A 16,782-nucleotide genomic window follows, 5' to 3' on the forward strand; every position below is an offset into this window, starting at 1 on the left:
CCGGCGCTGTTGCCGGAACATACGGCACAACTCTCAGGCCCTCCTCTCTCCCCGGCCCCTTCTGCCCCTCGCGTTTCCACCCACATCCAGACAGAGCGGAAACAGCACAGCCAGCAGGCGGGGTCCCGGCCCCCAACGCTTATCCCAGTCCTAGCCCAGTCCGACCCCTGAACCTGGCGGCCGGGAGCACTCTGCCCTGAGGGCGGAAACGGTGAGGACCAACCCTGAGGCCGCCACACACGGGCGGACACTGCCCGCTGGGACCTTGGGGTCTGAAGGCAAAGGACCCACGACGAGCTGCAAGGCATCCCCTCCTCTCGCTCTACTGGCAAACGCAGCAGAGCGAGGCCCAGGAGGCCGGGTGCGGGGACGCGGGCTGGGCCTGAGCCTCCCCTCCGCCAGGCGTCCTCCAGGCTCCACCAGATTCCAACCCCTGGGCTTGTTTTTAAGTTACCTGAAATTCTCAGGCATCAACCAGGAGTGAACAGTAACATCAGCTGTATAAACAAAGCCAGTAACTAAGCTGAAAGGTGGGTTAGAAAACCAAATTCCCCAAGAGCATGTGAAAATCATCTTGTCCTTAGTTGAAATAGACACTCTGAAAATATCAGCTAAAAGGATGTTTAGCTGATTTGAGGGAGAGGAAGGCAGGTAAGTCCCAAAAAGCCCCTGGTGCCCATCTGCTGTGCTCACTGCCCGCTCACCGCCCGGCTGCAGGACTCAAGGGCCGCCAAGGGCCGCTCTCCCCGCACACGACGGCCCCACCACGCAGGAACCTGCTGGCAGGACCTGACTGAGGCCCACGCCTCTTCTGCACAAAAGGGCTTGAGTCTCTGACTCTGCTCAAGTGAGTCTAAAACCAGCCCTGGGAAGTTCCACAAACTGGGGCGGTAATGAAGCCATTTCTGGTGCCAAAAAACTCTCAGCAAAGAGGATCTTAGAGGACGGCTTGCGATCGAGCCGAGGTCCACCCAGCAAAGGAGGGGAGGACACCCACTGCCTGGAAGGGAGACGGCCAGGACCCCCCCCCAGGGTCAGGACCACCTAGGTCAGATCAAAACCCTGTGCTGGAGGGACAGGACAGGCCAGCTCTGCAGGGTGAGGCCCTGGCACACCCACTAGACTCCCCGGACGTGACCAAGGGCGTAAGACCCTGAGGGACAGCCACCTCGGCCCCTGAAGCTGACGCCAGCAGCAGCAAGGCGCACAGCGAGTGGCCCTGCCCCAGCAGAGCAGGACAACCGTGTTGTCCTAAAGCCACCAGAGAGCGGACAGGGGACGCTCTCCCGCCAGAGGGCGCATCGGGGTGAGCGGGTGGGCGTGCTCGCTCAACGGCAGGACAGGAGAGACAGGAGCCGCGCCCACCCCAGCACACGCCGCAGGCCCTCAGCCCAGCAGGCTCTGCAGGATGGCGGAGGACAGGCTCCAGGGAGGGTCACCGCCAAGGGGACCCGCTCTCAACTAGACCACGGAGGAGGCAGCACCCAACAACCCGAGGCGCCTCGTCTGCCCCAGGCCAGCTCATTCCATCTGTCTGTCTGTCCCCAACCAGAAGGCTGCCACGGGAGGGAAGGCCTGCTGCGCCTGCCCTCTTCCAGGGCCCGGCTCAGGGCTAAATGAGTCAGCTTAAACTCTAACACCAAGCAATTCTAAGGTTTCAAAAAACATCAAAAATCACACCAAGCCTTGAATGTCCCATGTGGAACATTAATGTTTCGGACGTCCCCACAAGTCAACCTTCGCTAGAACGCGATGGGAAGAGAAGTTGGGTGCCGCCCTTCCACCCGTCCGCCTCTGGTCCTTCCCACGAAGCGGGAGCTCACGTCCCCAGGGTGGCGGGTGGCAGGCCGCCCCGCGTCCGTGTCCCTGCCCACACAGGCCACACAGCTGGGCTCTCTACGACCCAGTCAGAGCCCTCTCCTGGCCAAGCCAAGGTACACCTCAGGGCTCAGTGTAAGTCATAGGACCCAGATCTCCTTGGTTCCTCCCAATTCCTTCCACCAAGAGAGCTGACGCTTCCCTTTCCCGTTTCCTGTGGGTGAATCCTCCCGTCGTTACAAATTTACCTCGTGTGGGGCAGGATGGAGATAGAACACGACTGGTCTCGAACCCTCGTGCCGGCCTCCTGAGAGCACATGCTCCCCCAGGAGTGCCCCCCCGCTCCCCTGAGGTGCAGGCAGGCCCCTCGCATGCACACGCCCCCCCAACCCCCCAGCTTCCTGCCCCCAAACCCAGCCCAGGTCCCACCGGCAACCACACAGGCCCCAGGCCACCACTCCCAGCACGGTTCACCCTGCTCGCCCCCGGGCCCCGAGACGAGACTCCTGGGGCTGCATTCTCCACGTCTCCCATTTCTCTGCCGTCACCCGGGCGAGGACGAAGGCCTCCGTCCTGCCTCACTGCCCCGATCTTGCGATGCCTGCTGCCTTACCTGCCACCCCGAGGCCCAGCACCCTCTCCTGGCACCCAAGGCCTGCAGGCTCTGGGCCCCCGCCCCTGCCCCCCTTTCCTGGAGCTCCCGAGACAGCACCCAAGCAAGCCAGCCAACCTCAGTCCCCACGGTTCCAGCCCTGCGGCCTCCTGAACGTCCCCCAGCCCACAACTGGCCCTCCCAGCCCACGGGCACGTGTTCTGACACAGCCCTGACCGAGACCCCCAACTCTGGGCCCGGTGCGGAGGAGGGAGAGGCACGCCGTGCGTCACTAACAAAGGCCCGGGTGTGCCGGAAGGGTGAGAATGAGCCCCAGGGGCCAGAGCCCCACCGGTGAGCACGGGCGCCCCCGGCCGCCAGGGTCGGCAGCACGACCCAGCCCAAGCAGTCAGCAGTCCCGAAGCTGGATGGAGCGGGCAGGCGGGCACAGGACAGCTGAGCACCCGGCAGGCCAGCAGGGCTCAGGACGCGGCACCTCCCGGCCCCTCTATGCGCACGTCCACCGAAGCCGCAGCCCAGAGTTAAGGGAGCCGCTCGGTGTGCAAGGTCCACCCCAGCAAACAAGGGCGGCAGCGCTGGGTCTGCACAGAGGCCTGTGCCACGTCTCGGGGGAGGGGACTCAGATGGCACTGCGGGCACCAGGACCCCCCGGGGAGAGACGGCCCCATCAGCACACCCTCGGGGGCAGCAGGTCTGAGAAGCACACCCTGTAGCCTTGCGGTGCCTCCTTTCCCGGAGATGGAGGAGGGTTGGGGGCACGGCCCACCCCGTAGAGGCCCGGGATCTTAACAGTTCCTCTGGATTTCAAAAAGCCTTAAGAAGACGTTAAACTGAGCGTCTAAGTGTGTTAGTAACGTTAAACAACCTACGCTGTCAGCACAAGACTGGGAAGATTAAGAGGAGGGGCTCCCTAAAAAGGACGTCGCCGGGGTGTCGAGGTGGAGAGGGCAGCGCTCAGCCCGGGCCTCGCGCCGGGACCCAGGAGAAGCGACAGCAGAGTCGGGAAGCAGCAACTCCCGAGACACCGGGAAGAAAACAGCGGCTGATTCCCTCGATGTGGGGACCCCAGGGATGGGGACCCTCACAGCTGCCAGGCAGTCCTGCCCCGACCAGAACTCAGCGGAGGGAGCTCCCTTCACGCCAGGAACCCAGCTGCCGGACGCAGCGCCGGGCCCCCCTGACTGAGGATGCACAGGGACAGACGGCAGAGCCTTCAGGGTGCGGCGGGAGCCACAGCGATCCAACAGGAACCGGTCGGGAGGGGGGCCCCTGCTGTGCGCCCGCGTCTAGGAGGCTGCGCCCCTCAGCACAAACAGGCAGCCAACCCTTGTTTGTTTTGGGGCATCTCACAGAGTCGACCTCTTCCTTTCTAAATCCATCCTTTCAGAGAAACGCTCTAGAACACCAAATGGGTCTATGAACGCAGATCAACCGCTAAGACGTGAGCGCTAGTCTGGTTTTGTCCTCTGCTCCCCCCTACTCGTCTTGGCCCTCGTCGCCCTCGGTGTGCCCCCGAGTTACATTGCTCCCGCACGGCGCCCCCGTCCCTTGCCGCCCCACCCCCGGCAGGCAGCCCCGCGTGCAGGGTCAGGAAAGAGGCTGAGGGGCCCCGGGGGGGGGGGGGCGGGCACGTACCTGCTGCGAGCTCCTGTGGGACTGCAGGCTGGACTGCAGTCTGCGCAGCAGGGGGGCCCCGTTCCTCGACAGCCTTTTGAGGAGCCAGTAGCTGTGGGCGCGCTCAACAAACTGCTTCTTCCGCTGAATGGCCACCTGATTCGCAATCCTGTTTAATCTAGAACATGGAAAAACTCATTAGCTGTAGAGCAAGACACGGGCGCGCTCTCATCGTGGAAACGAGAAACCGCAGCGTCACTGTTAACACACCGCGTGCGGCCACCGCACCTCTCGGCGGCGGCGCCCTCACGGCCACCACTGCCGCCCGGTTCTCCGCCTACCCGCAGGCTGCGTCCACCCGTGGTCACTCCATCGGCCCTCGGGGCACACGTCTAAGAAGAAATACAGGTGGGGCCCTGGGTGTTTCCGCTTTCTCTGAGTCGCGCATCCACACGCACCGACCTTCACCAGGTGTGGCCGACCCTGCGGAGTCGCCCACTCTCACGGGGTGGGGGGCCGTGGCGCCCGGGTCCCCTCAAGAGGGAAAGCGATGGCATAAGTGGAGGCAGAAGCAGCGGCGGGCGGCGGCTACCCTTCACCAAAAGGACCGTGAGCGTCCCCAAGCCGCCTGCAAAACTCCACCCTGCCAAGGACTGCAAAGCGTGAAGGATTTGTAACTTGCACGAGGGGACGCGAAGACGGCGTAAAACCCTTGGAGGTCAGCGGGACAGCTTCCCGGTCCCTGCCATCACCCCTGCTGCTGAAACGCCTCAGGAAGACGACCGAGGCAGCCGAGAACTAAACCTCGACAGAACAACGAGGCCTCCCCGCTGTGCACCACACATCAACGTTTCAGGTCAGAAGTTAAGGAATTTCAAGAGCACATTTTTTGGAAAGCACGATCCTGACGTGCACAGAACTGTGCCGACACCCTCGGCTCTGCCGCGTCCAGACCCACGGCGGTCCTTCTCTTTAAGGAAGCGGCTGCGGCTCGAGCCTCGGGGCCAAAGGCCACGCGCCACACAGGGCAGCCCTGCCCGGGGTGCCCAGGGGAGACCCACCGAGGGGGCAGCTCCACACCAAGCACAGGCCAGGGGTCAGCGAGAGCAGCCGGGCAGACGCAGAGCCCAAGCCCCAGCGTGCCCACAGGCCCACCCACCCGGCACACCTGGTCACACGGTGCTACCAGAGGCAAGGCTGGAACGCCCGCCAGCGACGGCCAGAGCACGTCTGCTGCCCCACGACGGCTCCAGCAGAAGGCACCGGGGACCCCAGGGCTCCTCGTCTGCGGACGGGCTGTGTTCACCCTGGGCACCTCGGAGGCGCCCTTCTGTTGGGGGCTGTTTTCACCTTTTTGACAGCGGCTTAACAGAGGAGCAGCAAAGCGCATGCATCTTAATGCACAGAGCTCAGGGGTCTCTACACACGCAGACGTGTGTTCTAACACGCGCTCAGTTATTGCAACGGTCAAATGGGGCAGCACAGATAAAAGGCTGACTCGTAATGTGCTGAGCAACCCAACTGAAGAAGTCAGGAAAAGACAAGAGAGGAAGGTCCCAGGACCGCACGCAGGTGGCGGCAACTGCCCCCAAGGCCGCGTAGCACCCTGGAAAGCTGCTGAGGGGAGCTTTCATGTTCTCCCCACCATAGCAACAGTGACTATGGCAGATGAAGGATGAGCGAACTGACTTTACCCTGCAAACACTCACAACGTATAAGCGACTCGAATCATCGCACTGTACACCTTAAACTTACAATGTCACGTGTCAATTAAATCTCAATAAAGCCAGGGGAAAAAAGACAAAGAGCAAAAAATCATGAAACAGGAAACAAGAACACACAAGAAAATCTCAACAATACCAGAACCTTATTCTCTGAAAAGACTAGTAAAGAAACAAATGGGACTTCCCTGGTGGCGCAGTGGTTAAGAATCCGCCTGTCAATGCAGGGGACACGGGTTCGAGCCCCGGTCCGGGAAGATCCCACATGCTGCAGAGCAACTAAGCCTGTGCACCACAACTACTGAGCCTGCGCTCTAGAGCCCACGAGCCACAACTACTGAGGCCACGAGCCACAGCTACTGAAGCCTGCGCACCTAGAGCCCGTGATCCGCAACAAGAGAAGCCACCACAATGAGAAGCCCGTGCACCGCAACGAAGAGTAGCCCCCGCTCACCGCAACTAGAGAAAGCCCACACGCAGCAACGAAGACCCAACGCAGCCACAAAAAAAAGAATGAGAAGATAAGCTGAGGAAAAGACACGTGATGAGCACAACCAAACCCCGTGCCACCCACAGGCTGAGCCCGTGAAGAGAGAGACCCACCTCCGGGGGCGCTGGGACTGACTCTGGTGTGCTGGCACTGCATTCAAGGGCATCGCCCAAGCCCACACCAGACTGCGAGCCCCCCAGGACAGGAAAACCAGAAAACCAGGCCCCAGAGGAACCCACCCCCATTTACAACGAGTGGTTGCTGTGACTGACCAGTGGTGGGCTAATGGGACAGGAGGGGTCCCAAAAGCAAGTGGTCATTTAATGTTTTTTTTTCTTGCTACATTTGATAAATCAATGTTACTATCTAGTTTTTTGTTTTTAAAGTTTTTATATAAAAGTCATGAAAAACAGGGAAAAATGGCATTAAAAGCCATCCCCACCTGACATGCACAGACCCTGGAGGAGCGCCTGGGCCGCCCCGCCGGCGTCTGCGGGGAGCCGGGTCCACCCTCCCTTCTCAACACCTTCTTAGCCAGCTGGGTCTCCACAACGGGCACCGCACACTTTCAAAACAGCTTGGACGGAGGTCGGGGCACAGGAGTGAAGTCCACCCGCCAGACCTGAAGAGCCCGGAGTCTGCCTCTGGAGTGAAGTGGTTCTGGGCCACGCTGGCTCCAGGGGTGCCCCCTGCCCGACCACATGGACCAGAGGCAGGAGCCCCAGGACCGCATCCACACCTCCCAGCCAGACCTCACCAGCACCCATGGCCACGGCCACAGCCAAGGCCAGGCGGCCGACTGCCCCAGGGGCCTCCCCTCGGCTACTAAGCAGGTTGACAGTGACAGCCAGCTGGGCAGAGCCTCCTTTCCTGAGAAACCCCTCTTGAGCTGCCCACCTCAGTGCCCAGGCCCACCGGGCAGACCCCTCTGACAACCACACCTCCCGGTCCACGACGGCGGGGAGAGAAGGACCCCGCTGAGGTGGAGGCTCCCTTCCAGCCCTTGCGGGGAGGAAGGCCAGGAAGAGAAGAGGGACAGGCCACGTGGAGAGGAGCCGTCGCCTCCAGGGGCCCCCGGGCCCCGGATCCGACGCCAGAAAAATCAAGAGCAGAAATCACCTGGTAGAAGCACTGGTGACACCTCGGTCACCAAGGAGCAGGGGACGTCGCTGCCTTCAGGTGGGGACGCAGGGGCCCCGCAGTCCCAGGCACACCTCTGTGAGCCGCGAAGGCCTGTCGCAGGAGACACAGAGATCTGGGGATGCCCAAATCAAAGGAGGCTGAGCGGGACTGTTCCCGACTGGAGGCAGGAAGGCTCCAGGGGAGGCCGGCCCCCCCCGGGAGACACGCAGGGGCGCGTGGAAACCACCCCCAAGAGGGTAATCGGGTTATTAGCAAGAAGGGACTCTGGGTGAAGAGCGTTTGGGTGGGGGGTTTTTTCGACTTTTGCAACATTTTATAGATTTGAAGTTATCTCTGAACAAAAAACTGAAACTGAAATGAAGACAAGACGAGATGCAATGCCGGTCTCTGTGCCATGGAGGAGAAGGGTGCCCAAAGCACCAAGATCCGTCCCACCATCCACTCCAGGCAGCGACTCCAAGTGCTAGGATGAAAGAAAACTTCAATGCATGTCTGCCCCACCTCTGTGGAAGCAGATACAGTGAACGTGACCAGAAACTGCCAGGTCCCATGACCTCGGCAGACCCTCCCCGTGGGCCGGGCCTGCTCTGTGCGCCCGGGATGCCCGGCTGCGGGAGGTGTGCGCACAGCAGGCCTGCTGAGCAGGGGGGGGACGCCGGGCCGGTCCCAGCAGAGACCACCAGGCAGGGCCCTCGCGGCTCCCACCAGGAGGAGGGAGCCGGGGGCGGGGGGAAAGCGAGCAGGACACGGGCCAGGGGTCCACACGCCCGAGGGACACGGGGCGCGGCCCACGGCACCACGCTCAGCACTCACTTCAGTCCTACGCGCACAGGAATCCCTGAGACTGAAACGCGTCGGAAGAGCCCGCAACGCAGCGGAGACACATCGTGAAGCATCCAGATTCCTCCCCTGCGCTCTTTTTTACTTTTTTTCACGTCAGCTCTCTGGTCAAAACATATCCGCTCTGGGACGCGCCATCCCTGCGCTCCCACGCTCCCTGCCTCGCCCCAGGAAGGCCCTCGCAGGTGCAGAGCCCGGAGCCGGCAGCCCGGACGGGGGGACCTGCCCGGCGAGACGCCAGTCCCCCACTCGCCAGCTCAAAACCAAGGAAAGCAACAAGGCCACAGGAAGGTCAGAACTAGAACACTCAGAGTAGCTCTGGGGAAACACGCTGCACGGCCCCCCGTCAGGTGGCAAGAGCCGCCAAGGCCACCTCCACTGGGCTCGCCCGACGTGACCGGAAGGGACACCTGGAAGGACACCTGGAGGAGCAGGACACGCGGCCCGGCTTCTCCACACCGCGTGCGTTTCACGACCTGCACTTCTGACTTCTGGCTAGGTCTGTCAGGCTTCTCTCCAGGAGTCGCTCCTTAAACAGCCCTCCCCCGAGGACCCGGGCAGGCGGGCGGGAGGGCTGCCCGGCGGCGCCCACGGAGCAGAGGTGGCGCCCACGTGCACAGGGCGCCCAGAGCCAGGCTCCCACCTGCAGGGGCTGAAAGGCTTCCCCCATTTCCCCAGGCCATGACCCGTGAGAACTTCCATAAAACGTAATAAACTTAACTGCCAGAAACATGAAAAGAGACATACAAAACTCAAGTGCAAACTTCTTGCTGTTCCGCTCAACAGGCATTCAACTTGTCTGCCCAATGGCTCCCAAGCACCCGCTCTCCAGCCGTCCTCACCTGGCGCCCCAGCGGCACCCTCACGGGGACAGAGCCGTGACGCAGATGCCCCACCCTCACCACACACTCCGGTAACAGCTCAACAGGCAGGAACCCGCACGTCAACGAGGACCCGCCAGGCCAGGCCGGACGCTCCTCCCGCGAGGCCCCAGATACTCCGGGACACCCAGAGCGCAACCAGAGCGCGGAGTGACCAGGTTAGTTACCCCAAGGGACCCAGGAGGCTCCAACTCCACGAGTCCCTTCACCTGGCCTGGCCCCTCCCCGGTGCCCACCTCCACGGGCCCCTCCCTTCCCCCCACGAAGCAGATGAAATGGACGAAGAAGCAGAGAGGATCCGATCAGAGGAGCAGCTACTCGAGGAAACGGCAACGCTTGACAGAAACAGAGCAGCACGAGCACAGGCCAGAAAAGGGAGAACACAGGCCTGTCCTCTCTTCTTTAGCCCTGACTTTTCGTATCTTCCCAACTTTAAACGTGTTGCTTCTGGGCTGGGAAAAGAATCATTCTGATTGGAGAACAGGTGCAGGAGGGGAGGCACAGACAGGCGGGCACAGCTCCACGCCACTGGAACAGCCGCTCGGGGGCGGCTCTTCCTCGCCAAAGGCTGGACCCTCACGGGCAAAGGGACCGCGTGGCCACGAGGACCCCGCCAGACCCAACCCACCCACCCAGGGCAGAGCACAGCATCCCATCAACGTGCCCGCGCCACTCCTGGCCCCGGCCAGCCGGCCTGACCACAGGCTCGAGTCCTCCAACAGGTGGGCGAAGCCTCAGAACACCCACATCTGTGTTCCGGAGTCTACTGCTGAGAGACGAGAAAAGCAATCTTTGTAGCTCAGAAACACTAAATGATAAAACGAATTAAACCAACCATCTCCCTCTTGTTGAGAACAGACTATGATCTCAAAATTAGTTGATCTGAGTTATTTTTCTTACTTGAAAACTTGTAAACCACTCAAACTACAAAAGCGCTTACAGCTCCTGCCACACACCCCCAGCCTTCTCACAGCCAACCCTCCTTCCTCTCTGCAGGGAATAAGGGGAATCCTCCTCTTCTTAGATCTCCAAAGCCCCTCTTCCAGCCCTCCTGCCCCAGGCCGGCTCCCAAGCTCGCTCAGAATGCCCGCCACCCTGGTGGCAGCTCTAGACGGGTCCTGAGCCAAAGGCCGTGGAGAGCACCCAGCTTTACTCCCATCTACACGCCACTGTGCCTGGGTCCTAAGAACGGGACCACCAGCCCAGCCGCAGCTCAGGCCACAGCTTCGGGACAAGAGCAGTGGCTGTGAGCCTGGGCCTCCCAGCACCTGCCCCGACACCCCACAGGGTGGTCTGATGTCAGGATCTCCTGGAAACTCCGGGCAACACTGACAGCAAAGCCTGTGGCCGCGAGCACTCATCCAGGCACGTCGTTTACGTCTGCTCCAAACCGAAGTAACAGTTTGTTCCTAAATTAGGAAAGGACAAGACGGAGCATGGCCCAGCAGCGCCGTCACCTGAGCTGCAGTGTTTCCTCCAAAGCAAGTCCTCTCCATTCAGACCGGGTCATCTCAGACCCCAGGTGCCCACGTTTCCCAACCGCAAATGCTTTCTCCTGCGGACGGGCTGGCAGACCCTGGGGCAGGGAACCAGGCGGGGCTGGACACACAAGGCAGCACCTCAGACTTCTGGGTTTTCAATTTATTAGATCACACTTTTTGTTTCATTTACTTCAATTTCAGTAAAGCTGAAAATTTCCGGCTCTTAAATAGACGCTCTTGATACAAATCCTATACTTTTTGACCTACAGGTAGAAATCCAAGTGAAACTGTCTTTTAAAAGTGAGACTGGCTTATTTGCAAAGAGACACCTTGATTTTAACAGAAGCCTTCTCTGGATAAGAGGGACGATAAGCACTTTGTATTCACTTTGAATTTACTGATTCTGTAACACAGGTACCGTTCTGTAAAAACAAAAAAATTTCATTCTGGAAAAAAGGCCACACTTCTTTAGTAGCAGTTCCCACCACATCTTACGACCTGACAACATCCCAGAACTGCTCTCGGGAGCAGACACCCACTTACGTCTTCCCTTCATCAGCCTGATGCTTTATTTTCTTAACCAGACTATTCTAAAGACCCGTGCCCTATCACACAGGGCTTTACTTCCTCAAAGCTCAAGCAAGTGTTTGAGTCTTTCCCAAACCACACCCGGTGAGAAATTCATCAAGCCACTTACCTCGTATTCCAAACAAGAGCGTTCTTAAATACAACAAAATAAAAAGAACAAGTCAGTACCAAGAAGAACAAGCAGAGGAGGAAACGAGTCCAGGGATGAGGGTGGCCAGCGCGGTCCTGACCCCACCACCGTGGACGGCCCCAAGCAAAGAACCCAACACTGACCAGGCAATGCTGACACCACGAGAGAAACAGTCGGGAAAACCAGAAAGCCTGTCCCACGACAGGAAGGAGGCCAGCACCTCCCGCCTCGTGGCTCCTGTCAGCCCACTCTGATCTCTGCCCCGGGGTCAACCTTACCCAGCCACGCGGCTTAAGTTTCCAACAAACTTAAATATCCCACAAGATTCCCGAATCTGGGGGAGGGAGCAGGGTGAGGAACGGTGTTCTATTGCGTCAAAGATGACAACTTCTGGGGCGCCGCGGGGCCCCAGACTGGGGCGCCTGCAGTCAGTGTGGCCGCGGGCCCGCGCGGGCATCAAGGAAACCAGACACACTTCCCCGTCTCACAGACTCAAGTCTTTCGCAACATCCATGCTCCCGTGAAGCGGAGACTGAAGGAGGCCACCTTGGAGAGGACCGTCGGGGCCGCACAGACAGCACGCGGTCAGACCCTGCGCGCCCTCCCAGCAGGCCCGGGCCCGCCACGCTTACCTCTGAGGGGGAATGTAGGGCGCACACACAGGCGGCAGGGCCGCACAGGGCTCCCGGAGCGTCTTCTTGGCTTTCTTGGCTTTCTTCCTGACCTTGGACGTGGACCTGACCGTTTTGGCTGAGCTCTCCTTCCGGCAGACGCCGTTCTTCACCTCGACGTCCCCGTAAATGTTCAGGGGCCTCCGGGTGCAGCCCGGGGGCGTGTGGACGTCACAGTACGCAGTCTTCCTGACAGAGAAGGTGGCAGCACCGCCGGCCAGTTCCTTCACGGGCTCCATCTTCATGTAGAGGCCGGCCCGCTGGGCGCACGTCACGTGGAAGGCGGTGTAGCAGTTGGCCTTGTGGCACTGGATGCAGGCGCCCACGCCCTTCTGCTTGCAGAGGTAGCACGTCAGCTTCCAGCGGGCGGGGGGGATGTTCCGCACGCCGTCGATGGGCTCGATGAACACGGTATTGGCGAAGCCAACCTCGGGGATCCACAGGGCGCACACCACGTGGCCCCAGCGGTCATCGTCCGTCTTCTTGAAGGCGCCGCCCTTGTTGGGGCAGAGCACGCAGTCCGCCGGCCGGGCCCGGGACTGCAGGCAGTGGCGGCAGAGCCACTGCCCCTCGGGGATGTAGGGCACGCCGTAGCACTCCTGGTGCACCGCCAGGTTGCACATGTCGCAGAAGAGGATGGCGTTGCTGTTCTGGCACTCGCCGTCCATGCACACGCAGCACACGGCGTCCTCGTCGATCAGGCACTGCTGCCCGCCCTGCTTCTGCTTCTCGCAGTGCGACGCCTTCTCGAAGCGGTCCATCAGGAACTCGAACACACTCTGCGACACGGCGGCCACGCAGTCGCCCCTGCGCCGCTCATTGACGATCTCCAGCCAGGCGTAGTCCTCCTCGTCCATGTCGTACTCCACCTCGTGGTCCAGCTCCGCCGCCGACTTCTCCACGAACTTGTAGTACGCGGGCGGCCGCCGGGGCGCCGCCGGCGGGCTGTACTCCACCACGCGCACCGTGGGCTCGGGAAGCGTGCCGGCCGAGGCGGGGGCGCCGTGGGCGCCGGGCGGGGCTTCGTTTTTCTTCTTGACCCTGTTGTTCTTGTGCCGCTTAGTTCTTAAGCACACGGGCGGCCTCTCGCTGTTCTCTTTGTTGCTGTTGCACTCGCTCATCTCCTGAGCAGTGAGGTCATCTTCTAATATGATCTCCAGAGGGTCGAAGATACTGATCCTGTGCAGGCGGCCCTCGATCTCGATCTCCACCATCCTCTGCGCTTGCGCGTAGGTCAGTGTCTCTCGCGTGGGGGAGTGCTTAGTGCTGCCGGGGGAGGAAGGGTGCCTCGCTGCAGCGCGATGACCTCGGCCTTTCCTCCTCATTTGGTACTGACTCCCTGAAACGGACGCAGAGGACACGTTAACTCCACACAGAGAACACGAGAGGCGAAAGCCACCAGGTACGCTTGGGCAGACCTGACCACCTCGTGCTAAATCGAAACAAAACTCCCGGCAAACCTATCTCTGAGGTTTCCAAAATCACTCGTCCCTGGACTCACAGTGGTATCTCAACAACCTTCAACAGCCCGTTGCCACCAGGCTGCCCCTCCCCAGAGACTCCCGGGACCAGAGGAGAAGGCAGGCGGTGAAGAGGGGCTCCCAGAGGCACACGCGATGACAAGTCCTTCCAGGATGCTGACGCCCACTGTTCGCCGGTCACCTTCTTGGATCCACAGGTCACCAAGCCGACTGCCACATCTCTCACAAGTAGGGGTCGCAGCCCTGAGCCCAGGACAGCGCACACACAGGGCTGGACCCCGGCAGGCTCTGGCCCCTGGCTTCCCCTCCTACTGCTGCCCAGGAGAGAGCCCTGAGCCCCAAAGTGGCAGTCCCATCAGCACCCCTAGGGAGCCCGGAAGCCTCAGCAGCCTGACCACAGCCCCGTCCATCCTCTCGACAAACGCGTCCTCCACAACCGTGTTGAGGCACAGGGCCACCAACCACACCAGGGCTCAAGGGGCAAGCCCCGTACTGGCCTGGGGGCAGGCTTCACCCCTGGGAGGCCTCCATCCAGCCTCTGCAGGGCCTCAGGAGTGGCCACCACGAAACCCCCCACGGGCCAGCCACCTGCCCTGCCCCTCGGAGCACTTCTCAGCTGCTGGCTTGACCACGGTGACGGGCCCGCCTCCTGCCACAGCAAGGACCACCCTAAGACCCCCACGCCACCCGCAGAGGCCCCCCCCAGCCCCCCCGTTCTCAGGTGCCAGCACAAGCTCAGGCGCCCAAAATTTGGGCCACAGAGACTTATGAGGATTTGCTCTTTTCAGACGTCTGCCGTCTGTCACCGACCGAGTCCACTACCGGTCTCACTCGTGTGATGACTCCTGAGCCTGGACCACTGCCTGCCAAGCAGGGTGGCACCTTAGGAACTGTGACAAGGACCCCTCCTCCCTCCAAACGACCACATTTTACTGACAGGAGGCAGAGTGATATTTAAGAGACTGGCTGACAACATCCCAAGGTGGAGCCCAAGGCCCACCGCTGGACGTGACCCCGAGGAGCCGGCACGGGGCGCCCCCGCACAGCGACCCACCTGGTCTCCAGACTTCGCTTTTTCAAGCCTGAGCGGAAATCCCAGCAGACCCTAAATGCACTTTTTAAGACAGACCCTTCAGATTGTGGTTTTCTCTTTTGCCAAACAGAAATCCACGTTTTATGTGAAATTTGACAGGAATCCCCTACAAAGAGGAGCACGGAAAACAGCATAAGCAGCCAACCCGTCGCTCACCTGCATCTCAGGGGTCTCCAGGGGCCCACGCAGCCCTGGACTCCTGTTGTGCGGTCAGCCAAGCCGCTGCCCAGCTAGCCCTGGCCCCGCCATCCCTTCTGGGGGAGAGGGGCACGGCCCCCCCACGGTCAGCACCACAGCCTGCACAGAGGGGACGCCGGTGCGCCAGGGCACAGCGCACAGCTTCAGGGGTCCTTACTGGGGTGGGGCAGAAGCGACAGTTGGTTACTCAGCAGATGCAAAGCGAACGTGTAATTTTCTCCTCGAAAGCAGAGAACCAACAGCGCTAACCAAAATTGGCCCTTCAAAACCCACACTCTCCCGAAGGGCACTGAAGCTCTGGACACTTAGTACGCGAAGCACAGCACTTAAAAGGCCATGGCAGCTCTGCAATTTGAAAGCTAGATGGTGACAAGGAAAGAAGGCGCTGGTCACTCTGCAGACCACCTCACCCGCCCATCATTTCCCGATCTCTGGCCCTCGGGCTCCATCCACACTTGGCCCAAGCGTTCCCACGAGGAGGCCATCAGCAGCCTCTCCTGACCCTTCTGATAAATGCACCTTGAAAAGCCATGTGGCCACGAGAGAGGCAGTCGGCACCCAGGGCCGGCTCACCTTCTCAATCAGTGCCTTTCCCGCCTGGCTTTGGACAAGCCACTTACACCCTCGTGCAGGAACGGGACGGAAGGCAGCTCCCGGCCCGCAGGTGAGTGCACGCAGCGCCCTCCACCCACGACCCTTCCCGGGCGGTGGGCGCCTTCTCCACGGGGGCGCGGCCTTTCGTCAAAACTCCACTGCGCACCCGCAGCGCGCGCGTCCTCCGTAAATTACACCTCAATCAAGTTACTTCTTCCAAAGGGCCCCGGAGGCCGCTGGGTCCACCACCGGCTCTCAGCGCGGGAGGGGGGCGGAGGGGGCGGCGGCCCGGGTCCGCGCGCCCCTCGAGTCTTTCCAGCGCGGCCCGGGAACCGGGAGTTTCCCGTCCGGGCTCAACGTGCCCAGCGCGTCCGTTACATACGCGACCCTCGGGCAAACGCTCAGCCGGCGGACCCGAGACCCCGGCCCGCTCCCGTCTCGCCGGGCGGCCGGGCGGAAGGCGCGGCGGGCGGGACGGGCCCCAGCGCCCAGACAGCCCGGCCTCCCTCCCCGTCCGGCTTCCCGCCCGCCAGCCTAGCCTCCCACCCTGTCGGCCTCCCCGGTCGCCCAGCCTCCCGGTCTGGCCTCCCTCCCCGGCCTTCCAGCCTCCCGACCCGGCCTCCAGGCCTCCCCACCGGCCGGCCTCCCTCCTTCCCGGCCGCCCAGCCTCCCCACCCGACCCGGCCGCCCGGCCCGGCCTTCCAGCCTCCCGGCCCGGCCTCCCCGCCTCGACAGCCCGGCCTCCCCGTCGGCCGGCCTCTCTCCTTTCCGGCCCCCCGGCCTCCCCGCCGCCGCCCTGACACCGCGGCCTCCCTCGGCCCTGCCGCCCGCCGCCCGCGGACAATGCGCCGCCGCGGCGGCCGCCAAACATGGCGGCGGCACCAGCACCGAGAGGCCGGCGGCGGCGGCCCGCGGGCGAGGCGGGCGAGGCGGCGGCGAGGCGGCGGCCCCGGCCCCGGCCCGTCCGGCGCACTCACCTTCGGGGCCGCGGCCGCGGGAGCCGGGCGGCGGGCGCGGGGGCCGGCGCGGCCGAGGCGGCGCTAATGGCGCCCGCGGCTCCTCCGCCAACGGCCGCGCAGGCCCGGCCCGCCGCCGCTCTGGGCGCGGGCTCCTGGCGGCGGCGGCCCGGCCCGGCTCGGCTCGGCGGCCGCAGGCTCTCGGGCGGCGGCTCGCGCGGGCGGCGGGGCCGGACGGAGGCCCGGCGCGGGGGCCCGGCCGGCGGGCGGCGGCGACGGCGACGGCGAGGGGAACGGGGCGCTGGCGCGGGGCTGCTCGGACACCCGGGCCGGCTCGCTTGCTCCCCAGCGAAGCAAACAATGCGGCGAGCGCTCCGCCCGGCGCGCTGCGTGCGAGACGCGCCCCGCCCGCCGCCGCCATGACGCGCGGCCGCCGCCGGGGGGGGTGGGGGTGGGGGGAGGGGAGGGGA

General features: G+C 62.5%; 1 protein-coding gene across 10 annotated transcripts in view; it reads right to left on the reverse strand.

Moving 5' to 3' along the window:
* BRD1 (bromodomain containing 1) overlaps positions 1-16,782 on the reverse strand; it is a 36,673-nt gene that overhangs the window by 18,305 nt on the left and 1,586 nt on the right. For 8 of the 10 annotated variants that reach the window (XR_005021481.1, XR_005021480.1, XM_036865595.1 and 5 more), the window contains 2 exons: positions 11,952-13,329; positions 4,067-4,223 (listed from right to left, as the gene is read on the reverse strand). Coding sequence is in view for 8 of the 10 variants with exons in the window: in XM_036865595.1 (XP_036721490.1) it covers positions 4,067-4,223; positions 11,952-13,315 (1,521 nt within the window). In the remaining 2 variants the exon portion in view is untranslated. Of the gene's footprint in view, positions 1-4,066; positions 4,224-11,951; positions 13,330-14,720; positions 15,984-16,333; positions 16,442-16,782 lie in introns of those variants that run through there. The other 2 variants (XM_036865591.1, XM_036865590.1) reach the window with 2 other exon arrangements.

The sequence above is a fragment of the Balaenoptera musculus genome, chromosome 10, assembly GCF_009873245.2.
Source record: "Balaenoptera musculus isolate JJ_BM4_2016_0621 chromosome 10, mBalMus1.pri.v3, whole genome shotgun sequence".
NCBI lineage: Eukaryota > Metazoa > Chordata > Mammalia > Artiodactyla > Balaenopteridae > Balaenoptera > Balaenoptera musculus.